The sequence below is a fragment of the Pipistrellus kuhlii genome, unplaced genomic scaffold, assembly GCF_014108245.1.
Source record: "Pipistrellus kuhlii isolate mPipKuh1 unplaced genomic scaffold, mPipKuh1.p scaffold_m20_p_16, whole genome shotgun sequence".
Classification (NCBI taxonomy): Eukaryota; Metazoa; Chordata; class Mammalia; order Chiroptera; family Vespertilionidae; genus Pipistrellus; species Pipistrellus kuhlii.
Window position 1 is genome coordinate 30,623,808 of NW_023425471.1, and position 17,905 is coordinate 30,641,712.

Below are 17,905 nucleotides of genomic sequence, written 5' to 3' on the forward strand. Positions count from 1 at the left end.
TTTTACCAGAATAAAATGGTAGTAAATTTTAAAACAGTCATCTTACAAAAACTAGCCTTAACAGTGCTTGAAGAAACTTAATAATATAAAAATACAAAATACGAAAATTTTAAGAAGTCAAAGTTAAACATATTGGTAATATAATAAGAAAAATATTTAATGTTATAAATGTAAGGATAAATCCAAGATCTAGGTTAAACGAAGCTAATGTCAATATCTCTACTCTTATGTAAATGGCTGATATGAGCAGGGTTTTTTAAGACATGTAGATTCCAACAAAACACAATTACTGTCCAACCCCGAGAACCTAAGTCATAGGCCAACAATGCTCAAGCTCTTTCTTTTACATTTGATCTTAGCCAAAAGGCCGAGAAGCGATCAAGCTCTTTCTTTTAGTTCAATTCATTTCCAAAAGCAAGTGAAATAGCTCTGTGAAATCAGGAAGGGCAGAAAATCAGAATTGTTCTGTAGCTCCCCATTCAGCTCAACACACTCATTTTCACTACCCTAGCTTTCTCTGCACTTATAAAGGCTCTAAGTTGCAGAGGTCGAATACTTATTTCTTTGCAGTGGGAGAAATGTCCAACAGAGGGAGATGTTAGGCTATCCTAGATTCTGCAATTAATAAATAATTCTAAACATGACTAAGAGGATCTTAAAAACTGGGTTGTTATTGAACTAACCTAAGTTGTATAATTCTCACCGGATATTAAATAGATTAATACATTCTTTACAATTATTCATTTAAAACATGAAATTTTCCAAATTCTATTTAAAATGTTGATTGGATGTATCCTCAATTCAGAATAGAGAAAATTAACTAAATGTTTTGTTAGAAATCTAGTACTTTATTTGATTGACTATAGCCATTATAGCTACATTTATTTTTTGGTAGAAATATATGCAAATATTAATAACTAAATTTGTTCAAAACATTAAAAAGAGAAACATTACAGTAATATTTTTCCACATAAAATTTTAAACCCTACTTCCGCTTATTTATCTACATTTTAGAAAACTTACTGTATATCTGTTTTCCTTGGTGATTCTAAATGATCTCAAATAAATATGCAAATTTGATGTTTACCTTTAAGAACACTTAAAAGTTTTTTTTTGTATTCTCTATATAATTTTGTTTAAAGTATTGCAAATAGTAGTACATGTCTTCTTATTTTCCTCCCCATTGACCTTCGCCTTGTGTCCCCTACACCCCGGCATATGCCCTGCCCCCCTCTCCCAGTGTCTTGTGTCCATTGGTTATGCTTATATGCGTGTATACAAGTCCTTCGGTTGATCATTTACCCCACCACCCCCACCCAAGCCTTCCCGCTGTAATTTGAGTCTGTTCAATGCTTCTCTGCTTCTGCATCTATCATTTTGTTCATCAGGTTATAATGTTATTTTCAATAGATGAGTTAGATCATGTGGTATTTTTCTTTCATTGCCTGGCTTATTTCACTTAACATAATGCTCTTCAGATCCATTCAGGCTACTGCAAATGGTAAGAATTCCTTCTTTTATATAGCAGCATAATATTCCATTGTGTAGATGTACCAAAATTGTCTAATCCACTGATCTGATGATGGGTATTTAGGCTGTTTCCAAATCTTAGCTATTGTAAATTGTGCTAAGAACATAGGAGTGCATATATCCTTTCTGATTGGTGTTTCTGTTTTCTTAGGATATATTCCTAGAAGTGGTATTATTGGGTCAAATGGGAGTTCCATTGTTAAATTTTTTCAGGAAATGCTGTACTGTTTTCCACAGTGGCTACACCAGTCTGCATTCCCACCAGCGGTGGAGGGTTCCTTTTTCTCTGCATCCTTGCCAATACTTGTCATTTGTTGATGATAGCCATTCTGACAGGTGTGAGGTTGTACCTCATTGTTGTTTTGATTTGCATCTCAGATTAGTGACTTTGAGCATGTTTTCATATGTCTCTTGGCTTTCTGAATATCCTCTTTAGAAAAGTATCTATTTAAAATCCTTTGCCCATGTTTTTATTGGATTGCTTATCTTCCTTTTATTAAGTTGTATAAGGTGCCTGTAGATGGAGATTAAACCTTTATCGGAAATATCATTGGCAAATGTGTTCTCCCATGCATTAGGCTTGTTGTTTTGTTGATGGTTCCTTTTGCTGTGCAGAAACTTTTTATTTTTATGTAGTCCCATTTGTTTATTTTCTCCTTAGTGTTTCTTGCCCTAGGATCTGTGTCTGTAAAGATATTGCTACAACATATGTCTGCAATTTTGCTGCCTATGGAGTCTTGTAGGAGACAAAACAACAAGAAAGCCCACTGCATGGGAGAACACCACAGGCCCGTGGCCCAGGCTGCCCCACGACCCAAGGGAACCCCCACCCTGATCCAGGACACCCTCCAGGGCAAACCAACTGGCCCCCACCCATGAACCAGGCCTCTATCCTATCTAATAAAAGAGTAATATGCAGATTGACCAACACTCCAACAAACAAGATGGTTGCCTCCATGTGGTCAAAGATCCTGCCCCCATATGGACACAAGATGGCCACCAAGAAATGGCCCACAGGGGAGGGCAATTGGGAGGGACCAGGCCTGCAAGAGAGGGCAGTGTGAACGATCAGGCCAGCAGGAGAGGGCAGTTGGGAGGCACCAGGCCTGCAAGGGAGGGCAGCTGGGGATGATCAAGCCTGCAAGGGAGGGCAATTAGGGGTAACCAGGCTGGCAGAGGAGGGAAGTTGGGGGCAAACAGGCTGGCAGAGGAGCAGTTAGACATCAGGCTGGCAGGGGAGTAGTTAGGGGGTGATCAGGCTGGCAGGCATAAGTGGTTAGGAACAATCAGGAAGGCAAGCAGTTGGAAGTTAGCAGTCCTGGATTGTGAGAGGGCAGTTGGACATCTCTTGAGGGGTCCCAGATTGGAGAGGATGCAGGCTGGGCTTAGGGACAACCCCCCGTCCCCACTGTGCATGAATTTTGGCACCAGGCCTCCAGTGGTAACATAGAAATCCACATCTGAAACCTATATGTTTATGTTGACCAATGTCACCCCAATAAATTTAGTAAAAAAAAAAAAGAAGGCACTGTTTAGCTAAGACAGGCTGTTAAATGTGGAACAAAATATGTTTTTATTGATTTTAGAAAGAGCATGAGAGAGGGAGAGGGAAAGGGAGGGAGATAGAGAGAACATAGATAGGTTGCCTCCTGCACACACCCGGACCAGATACCAAACCCACATCGTGGGTATGTGCCTAGGCCAGGATGGAACCAGCAACTTTTCAGTTCATGGGGGGCACTCAATCAAATAAGCCACACCAGCCAGGGCCATCTAATCTTTTTTTAAAATTATCTTTATTGTTGAAAGTATTACAGATGTCCCTTTTTTTTTCTTCCATTGACCCCCTCCACCTCACTTCCATCCCTTCCTCAGGCATTCACCATATATGCATATAAGTTCTTCCTGTCCCCCCATATCTAACCTTAAATACAATAAATTAAAATATTGATCAAGAAGAAAAATTAAGGCAAAAAGGAATCCAGGGAATAATAACAACTTTTTTTTAACCCTCACCTGAGGATATTTTTTTCTACTGATTTTTAGAGAGTGGAAGGGAGGGAGATATGCAAGGAGGAGGAGGGGGAGAAGGAGAGAGAAACAAACAGATATTGATATGAGATATATTCATTGGTTGCCTGTCACACATGCTACAGGGATCAAACCTACAACCCAGGTACATGCCCTTGACTGGGAATTGAACCCGGGACCCTTCGGAGCACGGGTCAGTGCTCTAACCACTGAATAGCATACCAGCCAGGGCACCCAGGAGATAATTATTGAGCAAATGAGAAACCTAAAGAATTTTTTTTTTCCTTCTGGAACATAAAGTTTAGAAAAGCTTCCTTTGATAATCTGAAGATTAGGGATTAATCAAATCCCTTCACATAGTTCTATATGATCTTAAAGACCAAAATATCATGTTCTGAAAAACAATATGGAAAGTTATTTGGAATACAAACTTAAAAACAAGAGGCCTCTCTATATGAGGTTATCCAGTGGGGAAGCAATCACATTTACTTCAAATCAGCTAAAGCTTCTTTTTTTTCAGGTATACGGGCAACATTCCACACCATTAAACATCCTTTGGAACATTTTCTTCACTTGGCTTCCAGCACACCAGTCCCTGACTTCTTCTAGCACTGGATGGTCCTTCTCAGTCTTTTGCTGGTTCCTCCCCCTCTCTGCTTTTTAACGTTGGCACACCTCAAAGCTCAGTCCTTTGCCACCTCTTTCCCAGCTATATTAAATGATCTCATCCAATGCTGTGGCTATTCTAATAATTCCCAAATTAATTTTGCCAATTCCAACTTGTACCTTGAAATCTAGAGTTGGATATTCATCTGACTACTCAGCACCTGCAACTTAACATGGCTACAACAGAACTCCTGATTCCACACTCCTCCACACTGGTTCTTCTTCCAGTATGCCTCCTCTCTGCATCCCAGAATTTACCCAGTTGCTCAGTCAAAAACCCAAAAGTCACCCTTTACCCATCTTTTTCCTTCTCCTTATACCCATTATCAGCAGATCCTATCTTCTCTACCTTTACCAGTAAAGTAGAGCCTGAATCCAGTATCTAAACATTTCCTCCTCATCAGTTACGCTAATCTAACACTGTAATAACCTAACTGGTCTCTCTTTCACCCTAATTCCTCTTCAGTCTAAGTTCACTATACAGTTCCATATAGGAAAGTCAAATTATTGTATGTCACTCCTCTGCTCTCAATTCTTCTAATGGCTTCCCATTACATATCCATTCTGGGCTATAAGGACTTTCATGAACAACTCTCTAGCTTTCTATTGTTTCATTTCTTACCATTCCTATCCCTTAATCAGTTTTTTTTTTAATCTCACTAGCTTCTCTATTGTTCTTCAAACAGGCCAAGAAAGTTAACATTTTTAAGCCTTTTCACTTGCCTTTACCTCTGCCCAGAATGCTTTTCCCAAATATTCACATGGCTCATACACTTATTTCATTAGGGCCTCTGCATATGTCACTTCTCAAACAGGTCTTCTCTAACCACCTTATCTAAAATAGTAATCCGCTCAACATTCTGTTTCTATTCCCTTTTTCTTCATAGCAACCGATTTTATATATTTATTTACTGTTTTATTGTCTGTCTTCTCCAATGGGATATACTAAATTCCACAAAAGCCAGTATTTTGTATTGGTCACAGCTGTTATAATCAGCACACAGAATACCTGGCACACAATATGCTCAGTAAACATGTACTGAATCAAAAAAATTAACTGATAAGTGAGATTCTAAACATTACCCAGTAATATAGTTTAGAATTTTGCTTTAAAAGAACCATAAAAATGTGCCCTAAAATAAAAAAATTCCACTTGATTTCTCTCCCATGATATGAATTTTATTAAAAGAGAGAGTTATTCCATAGCACTGAAGCAAAATTTAAAGTAAATTTTCAGCAAGATATTCTAGCTATTATAAAGTTTTTAAAAAGGCTTCAGAATTATTCCTGAAAATAGCATTGCCTAAACACTTAAAAATGGTTATATACATATATTCACACAAACTAGAGCAGTTTCATGAAATCAAACCCGTATTAAGCAGGAATGTCTTGATTATCCCATGATTTTCTCCTTCCTTCTCATCAAGTTTCTACCAGTGAAAACCAAGAAATCAGCCAACTACTTATTAACTTGGTGTTGGCGCTATTGTTCACAGTCAGAAAAATGGCAGTATCCATGGAGGTTTCACAGAGACAGCAGAGTATTTTGCATAAGTATGCCTGTGGCTTAATTGCTACTGTATATTACCTCTGTCATCCATCAAGACAGCTTATACTCCACAAGAATGTGAAAAGGCCCACCGCATAATGGATATATCTCTTTATATATTTAATTTGGTGAAAGGTAGAGTCTGATGATTAAATCATTTTTCGCTAGTGCATTAGAATCTAGACCCCGAAAAACAAAGCTAGCCACATCAAAGCTCTCCTGAGCCATAATCAAAGGCCAATCCAAGCACTACCTGAGGATGACAGTGTGTTAGTAAAAAGTATATGGAAACTCAAAGTGAGCCACTTGGCCTCTCTGGCAACGAGGAAGGAATTGGGTCCAGTATGCTTGGTTTGTTCTGTCAGCATTCATTTCATGTTGATCATGGAGTTTATGCTGTGTGATCAGGGGACAGAAGAATGACGAATACTACTTCTTATGAAAAGTTTCAAGCCTTGTAAGCCCTCTGAAAATAAATAGTCCAAATATTCATTCCATTTCTTTCCCTGTAGGAACAAAAAAGGGGAAGGTTATTTATTGGATATTTACTATGCTTATTCTCTACCTTCTCATTCACTAATAGACAAACCAGAAAGTACCCAAAGTTTAAGAGTTAAACATTACTTTTATTATATTGGCAAAAAAATTTTAGCTGTTCAACTTGAGTAAGAATTGTGAAACAGAAATGGGTCATCACTCCCATGCTCTAGGAATTTAGCATCTAAACTAGATAACACAGGAATAGACATTATTATATTACTGCCTACATTAAATATGTACATAGCAGAGTTTCTAGAATAATGAGACAACTGTGTTTGGGTTTATTAAATTAGCCTTATAATCACATTTTGAATATATGCAACTGTACTGTAAAATGAGAAACATAGTCACAACAGCAAGAGTCAAATTACAAATAGTTATATTTTTTGAGAAGACTATAGAGGGTATGTGCCAATAAATTCACATAAATGTCATGGGGATGAATTCAGAAAGTAAACATTTTACTTTGACTTTGTGGAGGAAGCAGGCTTAAGGTTTGGTAAAAAAATAAAAATATAAATTCTTCTGATAAAATGATGCTGTATGAAAATCCTGAAAATAAAATAAATTTATTTACCCGAATGGAGCTCACGTTTACTCTCCTTTCTTCTGGGTATTCCTTAAAAAAAAAAAACCATACACACAAAATAAAGAAGTGGGCCTTATGGGGATGGAAATATTTAGTTAGCAAAAATTACCAAACATTAAGATAGCTCTTCACTGATCTATTTGCTACATTCTTTTCCTACCACCACTCTTGGATTCCTTTTGAATAAATACCCACTATAACTTTCCATATTTCTTCCTAGAAGCATAAACAGAGGGAAATAAAACCAGTGGATAAAGTGAGTACTGTTTTGCTAATCTATGTCCTTATTTATTTTTTTTTTTTAATTATGTGTTCAGCCACTGGGGTGGAAATGGAGAAATGGAGAAACTAGAAAGGGAGAAAAAGAGAGAGAGAATCTTGAAGAATGAGGAGGAAGTATGGTGAGGCAATCTGTGTACACAGTCGATTCTATAAAGCTCTGTAATTCTTTTATGAAAACTCGGACCTAAGTGACCCATTTATTCCCTGGCCTTAACTATCACCTACTGTATTTCACTGAAAAGCCATCAATTCTAACAAACAACATATTTTATACATTGCTAAGAAAAAACAGCCTATTAAACTATGTATAACATAATTTTTTTCAACACTTAGAATTTCTTTATTTCATAAAGACTGTAAGAGCTTGAGATATAAGCAGATTTTGCACATATATCATTTTTATAAACATGAAACGATATATATAAAATTAAGTGCCAAAAGCATTTCTAAAACTTTATATTCAGAGTCCAACTCTTCTGAATCACTTTATATGCAAGAGTTGTGGATATCTAAGTTTGCTCACACAATTGCACCCTCTGTGCCACTAATGCTGATGACGCAACATTTCTTAAAGGAACTAAAAGGGTACTCAGGATTCCAATGACATAAAGCTAACCAACTTTTGGCTCCTGTTTCAAGAAAAGTCTATAACATGTTTCACTGCTTTCCTCCCCACTATGACTATCAGTATCTCTTGTGTGGACTTCAAAAGCCTCCCAGTTGGCGCCTGCACTACACTCAGGCCTCCTTTTATAACTCTACCCTCATTGAAAAAGCCAAAGTGATCTCTATTAAGTATCAACTCAGACCATATTACAACCCTGTTTAAAAATCTTTCAACTGCTAACAGACATTCCTAACAGATCTGTAAGTTAAACAGTCCCTGGATTTTTCCAACCTTATTTCATTCCATTCTCCCTCTTGTTCCTTAATCTCTAAGTCAAACTGGCCTTCCTTTTCTCGTTGAACCCTTTGAGCCATTTTACTGTTCCCACTACCTGCAATGCTTTTCATCCAGATATTCATACTGGCTTATTCTCATTTTAGAAGAAATATCAGATCAAATGTCACCTCCTCAAAAAGGCCTGTTTGAACATCCATCCCTGACAACATTCAAGTCACTCTCTCACCCCATCCTGCTTATGTCCTACAAAGCCTTTCTCAAAAAGTATGTTCTAAAAAAAGTATGTTCACTTATTACATTACTTATTGTTTCTTCTTATTAGCATATAAACTTCATTGGGGCAGAGATAGTATCTATCTTCTTTAAAAAACATTTTATTGATTTCAGAGGAAGGGAGAGGGTAGCGAGAGAGATAGAAACATCAATGATAAAAGAGAATTATCCACCGGTTGCTGCCTGCATAGCCACACTGGGGATCAAGCCTGCAATCCGGGTTTGTGCCCTGACTGGAACCGAACTGTGACCTAGTTCATAGGTGGATGCTCAACCAGTGAGCCATGCCAGCCAGGCAGTAAATGTACTCTTAATCACTGTATCTCTAGTGCCAGAAGCATAGTGGACACTAAATAAATAAATATGTACTAAATAAATAAAGAAACAACTAGCTATTAATTCAAAGGTAATTTATGATTAGAAAGCCTAGAACTTCAGAATTTCCTGAAATGTAGGCTCTAAAAATATTCAAAACATATTTCAACTCAAAAATTGAGCTGCAGCCCAGCTGGTGTTGCTCAATGGCTGAGCCAACCCATGAACCAAGAGGTCACTGGTTCGATTCCCTGTTAGGGCACATGTCTGAATTGCAGGCTCAATACTCATTATGGGATATGCAGAAGGCAGCTGATTAATGTTCTTAAGCATAACCAATGGATGCAAAACACTGGGGCGTGAGGGCATATATGGGAGTGGGGGGGAGCATTGGTAAGATATGTACACATATAATCCTATCTAATAAAATAGTAATATGCAAATTAACCATCACTCCGCAACAAAAATGGAGGTGCCCATAGACACAAGATGGCAGCACCAGTCCTCTCAGGCCCAGGGTGGGCTGCCGCTGAAAGCAGGCACATGAGGCCCTGGCTGTTGGCCTGGGAGGTGCCTTCACACCCCTAGTGCCATCTTCTCCCAACCTTGACCTGGGCAGTGGCCTGGGAGGCAGCTCTGCACCCCAGCTTCCAGCTAGGAACCAGGCAGTGGCCTGCAAGGTAGCGCACCCCCCCCCTTCCTCACAGCCATGAGATCAGCTGTGCAACCCTGACGTGATCAGCACCCAGCTGCAACCTGAGCCATAGGCCTGGGAGGCAGCTGTGCAATCCCCATCCTCCTAACCCCCCAGCCCCACATGCAATCTGCTCCTAGCCTCGGCCTGGGCGGCTCCTGCAACCGCCTATCCTCCCCTTCCCCCGCTCCAGCGATCAGCTCCCATCCACAGCTGGGGGGGGGGGGGAAGGCCTGGGAGGCAGCTGTGCCCCAAGAGCTATCCCTTCCCTGGGACAGCCTGGGGTGTCAGCCTCCAAAGGGCCTGCACCTCCATGGAGTGATCCTTCCCACACACACCTATAGCCTTGGCATTTCCCTTGCCCCCAGCAGAGTGATTAGAGACAGAAAAGGAATAAAAAGAGAAAAGAAAGGACAAAAGGTGAAACATAAAGAAAAGGAAAAAAGGAAGAAACAACCACATGATATCACCTTTCCAAGGTCTCATGAAATTCCTGTTTAATGAGTTTATTTTATGACACTTTTAGTTTGGCTTTACATTTTTACTGGTTTGTCAAGACCACAGCAGCTATACTGTCCAATATGTCAAAGAAAAATCCCTATCTAATAAAGAGGGAATATGAAGGGGAGAGCATTTGAGGGCTATCAGGTCAGCAGGGGAACAGTTAGGCATTAATCAGGCTGGCAGGGGAGTGGATGAGCAGGCTGGCAGGCAGAAATCGTTAGGGGCAATCAGGCAGGCAGGTGAGCAGTAGGGAGCCAACAGTCCTGGATTGTGAGAGGGATGTCCGACTGCCTGTTTAGGGCAGTCAGATGTTTAGGATGTCTGACTGCCTATTTAGGGGTCCCAGATTGGAGAGGGTGCAGGTTGGGATGAGGGACTCCCCCTCTTCCAGTGCATGAATTTTGTGCATTGGGCCTCTAGTACCTTAATAAAACATATGAAAAAAATGTTAAGTTAAAAAAAATTTAAAAATCAATATAAACATTAAAAAAATAGAATCTCATTTAAGAAAAAAGTGAGCTGTGCTGTTTGATACTGAGAACTGATTGGTCAAATTAAATTAACTGAATTACTTATAAAAATTTGGCTAACTTGAAATATTTACAATGTAAAATTCAGTAAAAATGTCAGAATTCAATTATACTAACATGGTCCAGAGATTATTTTTTTCCATCTCAAAAGTAAGATATTTAGTGAGCTGTTTGCTGGTGATAATAAGGGCTCAAAAATCAGTCTTTTAAAAGCAAGAATGGCTGAAACCAGTTTGGCTCAGTGGATAGAGCGTCGACCTGCAGACTGAAAGGTCCCGGGTTCAATTCCAGTCAAGGGCATGTACCTTGGTTGCGGGCACATCCCCAGTAGGGGGTGTGCAAGAGGCAGATGATCGACGATTCTCTCTCATTGATATTTCTAACTCTCTATCCCTCTCTCTTCCTCTCTGTAAAATATCAATAAAAAATATTTTTTTAAAAAGCAAGATTGGCATTAAAGCCTAGTATTTTCAGAACCATACAGAAATATCATCAACTACAAAAATGACAGTTTTACCTTCTACTACATGTACTCTGTGCCTCTAGAATTTCTCCTTGCAGAACTAAACTTCCTTAATCATTTTAAAAACTATTTTCTGATTTAAATGAATATATCAATTCCTAATCACCCAAAACAATTTTGCTTATTTATGTCCAACTTGATAATACTTAATACTGTAGAGACTGAATCTTATAAAATACATACACACACACACACACACACACACACACACACAGAAAAAGAATTGACTTATGAAAAGCAATTCTGCTCTATCTATGATTTATTACATGCTTTTCCAATAGGAATTGAATGCCACTGTGTTGAAGGAGTATGAAGAAATTGACACCCATTCATTGTTAGCAATAATGTAAATTGGTATAACTTCTATTGAAAGAAGTTTGACAATACCTAATAAAATTAAGAAGATATACCCTTTAAAAAAATCCTCACCCAAGGATATGCTTATTTTTTAAAACATGATTTTATTAATTTTACAGAGAAGAGGATGGAAAGGGCTAGAGAAATAGAAACATCAATCGGTTGTCTCCTGCATGCCACCAAGAGGAATTGAGCCCACAAGTCGGATATGTGCCCTGACTGGAAATTGAACTGCTGACCTCTTAGTACATAGGTCAATGCTCAACCACTGAGCCTCCCCAGCTAGGCAGGATATTCATATTCATTTTAGAGAAAGAGGAAGGTAGAGGGAGGAGAGAAAGGGGGAAGAAAGTGTTGTGAGATAGAATAGAGAGAATCAATTATTTGCCTTCTGTACATGCCCCAACTAGGGATTGAACCCACAACCATTTGATATACAGGATGATGCTCCAATCAACTGAGCCACACTGGTCAGAACAAAAGATATATCCTTTTAAAAGCAATTCCACTTGGAGCAATTTTATCCAACAGGTATACCTACATATGTTTGAAATGATGCATATAGTTTAAGAACATTCACTGAAGTATACTATCTAATAAAGGAGTGATACGCAAATTAACCATTGCTCCCCTACACTCACAAGCCACATCCACAAATCACGCCCACAAGACAAGCAAATATGCAAATAAACCAACCAAGATGGTTACGGTCAAAGAGAGCAGGAGGGAGGCTTGGGTTTCCCTGGCAATGGAGGAAGCCAAGCTTTCTGTATGCCCTAGCCCTCACTCAAGGCTACAAAGTTTCAATGATAGAAGATACATAAATCCCAAAAGAAATGGCGGCAGCCACAGAACTGAAAAGAGCAGGAGGCTAGGGTTGCCCGCAGTGATGGAGGAAGCCAAGCTTTCCACACACCCTGGCCCGCAGAGGCTCTACTTAAGGCTTCAAAGTTTCAATTAGAGAAGATACATAAATCCCAACAGATATGGCCGCTGCCACAGAGCAAGCAGGAGTCTTGGCTCAGTTCCAGGTTACAAAGTTTCAATTACAGAAGATAAATAAACCCCAGATATGAGGGCCTCTGCTTGGGTCGCCGGGTGGGGAATGGCCAGCCTTCAAACTGCCACAGGCCCCTTGCCCAGGCCACCCTATGCTCCAAGGGACATCCTTATCCGGGACATCATTCAGGAAAAACCGACTGGTTCCCACCCATGCACCAGGCCTCTATTCTATCTAATAAAAGAGTAATATGCAGATTGACCATCACTCCAACACACAAGATGGCTGTCCCCATGTGGTAAAAGATCCTGCCCCCATGTGGACAAAAAATGGCCACCATAAGATGGTCAGCAGGAAAGGGCAGTTGGGAGGGACCAGGCCTACAAGGGAGGGAAGTTGGGGGTGACCCAGCCTGCAGGGAAGGGCTGTTGGGAAGGACCAAGGCCTGCAGGGGAGAGCAGTTGGGGGGGGGGGGGGAAGCCAGGCCTGTAAGGAAAGGCAGTTAGAGGTGACCAGACCTTCAGGGGAGGGCAGTTAGGGGCAATCAAGCTGGCAGGAGAGCAGTTAGGCATCAATCAGGCTAGCAGGGAGTGGTTAGGGGGTGATCAGGCTGGCAGGCAGAAGCAGTTAGGGGCAATCAGGAAGGAGGCAGACAAGCAGTTGGGAGCCAGCAGTTCTGGATTGTGAGAGGGATATATAACTACCCATTTTACGGGCAGTCGGACATCCATCGAGGGGTCCCAGATTGGAGAGGGTTCAGGCTGGGCTGAGGGACACCCCCCCATGCATGAATTTCATGCACTGAACCTCTAGTAATTTAATATAAAGGTTAAGAAACAACTTAAATGCTCAACTTTTAAGTTACATGTTTAACTTATGTTAGATCCATACAATGAAATACTACAGAGACATCACAAAGAATGAGGAAGCCCTTTATGTACAAATATGAAACAAAAGCCAAGATACTAAATAAAAAAATCAAGAGGCAGGAGAGAGAAAGCAAGATGGCAGCATAGGATAAACACCTGAAATTGCTTCCTCGCACAATCACTTCAAAACTATAACTAAAAGACAAAACGGACATCATCCAGAACAACAGGAGGGCTGGCTGAGTGGAAATTCTATAACTAGAAGGAAAGAGAAAAGCACTCTGAGACTCAGAGGAGGTGCGGAAGTAAAGTGCAGAGGTATGGAGGTGTGCATAGGGAAAGGGCTGGCAACTGAGGATGCAGTTGTCTTTCTCAATCAGGAGGGAGACACAAGCTCTCAACTGCTCTGAACTCCAGTTCTGGGTGAGACTCTGGAGAACCAGAGTCATATGGGGAGAAAATGGACCTTCTGGCATCGGCTAGAACTCAAGGGCGGCTTTCTCTTAGAGGTACTTACAGTGAATACCGAGGGATATTGAGACCTGGGGGGCCTCTTAGGACAGGGCTGAGGATCATCCATAGCTGTTGATTCCCTGAGATCCTGCCCCACCCAAGCTATGCGTAGAGGCTTTTGCATATGAATAGCCTGCCCTTTAAATCTAAAATTACTTAACAAACTATAGCTGGGTCAGAGAGACCTAGAATTTCCAAAAGAAGGCCCAAGGCCCCACAGCTGGTTGAAATGCTTCATAGTTGGGCCTCATCTGGGCACCTCCAAACCCCAAACAAAGAAAAGGAATCTGCAGATCTCTCCATAGCTCCTGCTGGGTGGCCTCAGGCAAAGGCTAAATTTGCACCTCATTAGAGATCCAAGGGCCAGTATACCCAGTGGTCAGAGTGGAACCATCCATATTACAACTCTTCAGAACCATGAGGGACACACTCAGGGGGCAGACTCAGTGAGCACCAAAGCCCCACTGAAGCATGTCTTGCCTCATAAGGGTGTCTCCAGCACAGAAGTTCTCTCATTATAGATACAGCTGATCCTCACAGCCAGTTGGCCTGGAGATCAATTCCTTCCAGTGATAACAATCAAGGCTTAACTATAACAAAACTGTGCACACAGCCCACAAAGCGGTGCACCAAGAGTGTCCATCTCAGGTAATTAGGGAGGCTGAGCCACTGGGCTCTATAGGACACATCGTACATAAAGCCACTATATCATCACAGGGAAGCAGCCAAAATGCAGAGACAAAAAAACAGGTCACAAATGACAGAAATGGAGAAAAACAAACAATTGGATATAGAGTTCAAAACCAGGGTTATAAGGTTTTTCAAGAATCTTCTAGAAACAGCCAATAAATTTAGTAAGACCCTCGAGGATATGAAAAAGGACCAACTAGAAATTAAGCATACACTGACTGAAATAAAGAATAATATACAGAGATCCAACAGTATACTACAGAATCGCAAGAATCAATTCAAAGATTTGAAATACGAAGAAGCAAAAAACACCCAACCAGAAAAGCAAAAAGAAAAAAGAATCCAAAAATATGAAGACAGTGTAAGGACCCTCTGGGACAACTTCAAGCATACCAACTTCTGAATTATGGGGGTACCAGAAGAAGAGAGAGAGTGAGATATTGAAAACCTATTTGAAGAAATAATGATAGAAAGCTTCCTCTACCTGATGAAAGAAGTAGACTTACAAGTTCAGGAAGCACACAGAACCCAAAACAAAACGAATCCAAAGAGGACCATACCAAGACACATCATAATTAAAATTCCAAGAGCAAAAGACGAGAGAATATTAAAAGCAGCAAGAGAAAAACTGTTACATACAAGGGAGTAATCATAGGATTGTCAGATTTCTCAACAGAAACTATGCAGGCCAGAAGGGAATGGCAAGAAATATTCAAAATGATGAATAGCAAGAATCTACAATCAAGATTACTCTACCCAGCAAAGTTATCATTCAGAATTGAAGGTCAGATAAAAAGCTTCACAGATAAGAAAAAGCTAAAGGAGTTCAAAACCACCAAACCAGAATTATATGAAATGCTGAAAGGTATTCTTTTTTTAAATATTTTATTGATTTTTTACAGAGAGGAAGGGAGAGAGATAGAGAGCTAGAAATGTCGATGAGAGAGAAACATCGACCAGCTGCCTCTTGCACACCCCCTACCAGGGATGTGCCCACAGCCAATGTACATGCCCTTGACCGGAATCGAACCTGGGACCTTTCAGTCCGCAGACCGACGCTCAACCACTGAGCCAAACCGGTTTCAGCTGAAAGGTATTCTTTAAGAAGAGGAAGAAGAAGAAAAAGGTAAAAATAAAAATTATGAACAACAAAATGACAACAAATACATATCTATCAACAAGTGAATCTAAAAATCAAGTGAATAAAAAGTCTGATAAACAATTAAATCTGGTGAATATAATAGAATCAGAGGCATAGAAAGGGAGTGGACTGACAATTCTAGGGAAGAAAGGAGTGTGGGGGTGCAGGAAGAGACTGGACAAAAATCGTACACCTATGGATGAGGACAATTGGGGAGGGGGTTTATGGCAGAGGGGAGGATGGGAACCAGTGGAGGGGAGCTATGGGGGGTGCAAAGAGGAACAACTGTAATAATCTGAACAATAAATATATATTTTAAAAAATCAAGAGGCAGAAAAGTATAGTGCATAGTGTTGAAAAATATAATTTACAAAGAAATATATAATACTTTCTAGAAGAATATTCAAGAAACTGAGGGTGGCCAAAACGGGTTTGGCTCAGTGGATAGAGTGTCAGCCTCTGGACTGAAAGGTCCTAGATTTGATTCAGGTCAAGGGCATGTACCTTGGTTGTGGGCACATCCCCTGTAGGGGGTGTGCAAGAGGCAGCTGATCGATGTTGCTCTCTCATCGATGTTTGTAACTTTCTATCCCTCTCTTCCTCTCTGTAAAAAGTCAATAAAATATATTTTAAAAAAAGAAAGTGAGGGTGTTTGTTTCTTCATAAAAGTGTCCAGACAAAGACATCACAAGGAAAATCAATATCCCTGATTCTCCACAAAGTACTACGAAACCAAATCTGGCAACAAGTAAAGGGATTGTTCTCCATAATCCAGTGAGATTTATCCCAGGAATGTAGGGTTGGTTAAATATCTGAACATCAATTACTGTAATATACCATGCCAACAGAACAGAAGGCAAAACCTCATATGTTTGTAGAAGTAGAAAAAGCCTTTCACAAAATCCAACACCCCTTTCATGATAAAAACATTCAACAAACTAAAACTGAAAGGGTAACCTCATGAAGGGCATCCATGGAAATCCCTAACATCATATTGGCAAAAAACTTTTTCCCATGATGAAGAAAAAAATAAACATATCCATTCTTGCCACTTTTCTTCAATATTAATTGTTCCCAAGGCTGTAAGAAATGCAATTAGGCAAGAAAAAAAATGGCATCCGAATTTTAAAGGAGGTAATAAAATTATCTGTTTGCAGAAACCCTAAAGAATCCAATTAAAAGCTATAATAACTAATAAATGAGTTCAACAAAGTTTCAGGAGATAAGATCAATATTCACAAGTCAATTGCATTTCTATATAGCAGCAATAAGCAATTGAAAATGAAATTAATAAAACAATTCCATTTACAATAACATCAAAAATAATATACTCAGGAATTCAACAAAAGGTAAAGCACAAATTGAAAACTATAAAGAAAACTAAGCAGGTCCTAAATAAATGGAAAAACATAATATGTTCATAAATTAGAAGATATAACATAGTTAAGATGGCAATACTATAACAAACTGATCTACAGAGCTTATTACAATGTCAAAAATTTAACTGGTATTCAAAAAAAGAATAAACATATTTTGCAATTCCAACACAATAAATTTATGCCATTTTCTATTTCTGCCATCAAGATATTCCTTGATAAAATTTTTAAATCTTTTAACTATTCTTACCTTTAGCAAAAAGGAAATAGCATAACTCAATAGAGCAGGGTGATGGACTAAATTTAAACTGGTTTTATACTTTGCTATTCCAATTACTTTAAAGACTTCAGGATCAAAATATGATCCTTTCTGGAAGGGTTTGGATGTCCACAGGCACCCAACCATGGCTGTCAAATAGCGATTATATTCTTGACAGGTCTTGCTGCTGAATATGAACTCTGATTTTTTCTATTGGGAAAGAAAAGAAAAGTGTCATCATCACCTATTCTCCCTTCCCTTGTTATTCCCATCAAATCATATATATCTACACTCAATTTTTAAACAATGGTGACTTAACAGAGGTTTATCATCCATACCTTTAGTATCAACTCATTTTTCTTTGCAGCTGTCAAATTATTACGGTATCTAAAAGGATGAACAAATGGAATGAAATGCTTAACTTTAAATGCCTTTGAAATTTAAACATACAAGTGTACATATTAAAAAATCTCTTTAAATATATATTTTTATTAATTTCAGAGAGGAAGAGAGTGGGAGAGAGAGAGCCATTAATGATGAGAGAGAATCATCAATTGGCTGCCTTAGCATACCCTGCACTGGGGGATGGAGCCCACAACCTGGGAATGTGCCCTGACCAGTAATTGAACCTCCTAGTTCATAGGTCGAAGCTTAACCACTACATCACGCCAGTGGGGCAAAAAGTATACATTTTAGATATGCAGATATGCACATACACAAATATTCAGCTGTATAGTTAAGGTTTTAAACCCTTTATGGTACATTCTCCT

At 39.5% G+C, this 17,905-nt stretch overlaps 1 protein-coding gene across 3 annotated transcripts in view; it reads right to left on the reverse strand.

Annotated features, from left to right (window-relative positions):
- Nucleotides 1-4,880: 4,880 nt before the first annotated feature.
- The window catches only part of CENPI (centromere protein I), a 73,031-nt gene continuing 60,006 nt past the window's right edge, over nt 4,881-17,905 (reverse strand). For all 3 annotated transcript variants that reach the window (XM_036440002.1, XM_045582422.1, XM_045582423.1), the window contains exons 18-21: nt 17,474-17,522; nt 17,127-17,345; nt 6,894-6,935; nt 4,881-6,282 (exon numbers count right to left, since the gene is read on the reverse strand). In XM_036440002.1, the coding sequence (XP_036295895.1) occupies nt 6,181-6,282; nt 6,894-6,935; nt 17,127-17,345; nt 17,474-17,522 (412 nt within the window). In that variant the 3' untranslated portion in view covers nt 4,881-6,180. The remainder of the gene's footprint in view (nt 6,283-6,893; nt 6,936-17,126; nt 17,346-17,473; nt 17,523-17,905) is intronic.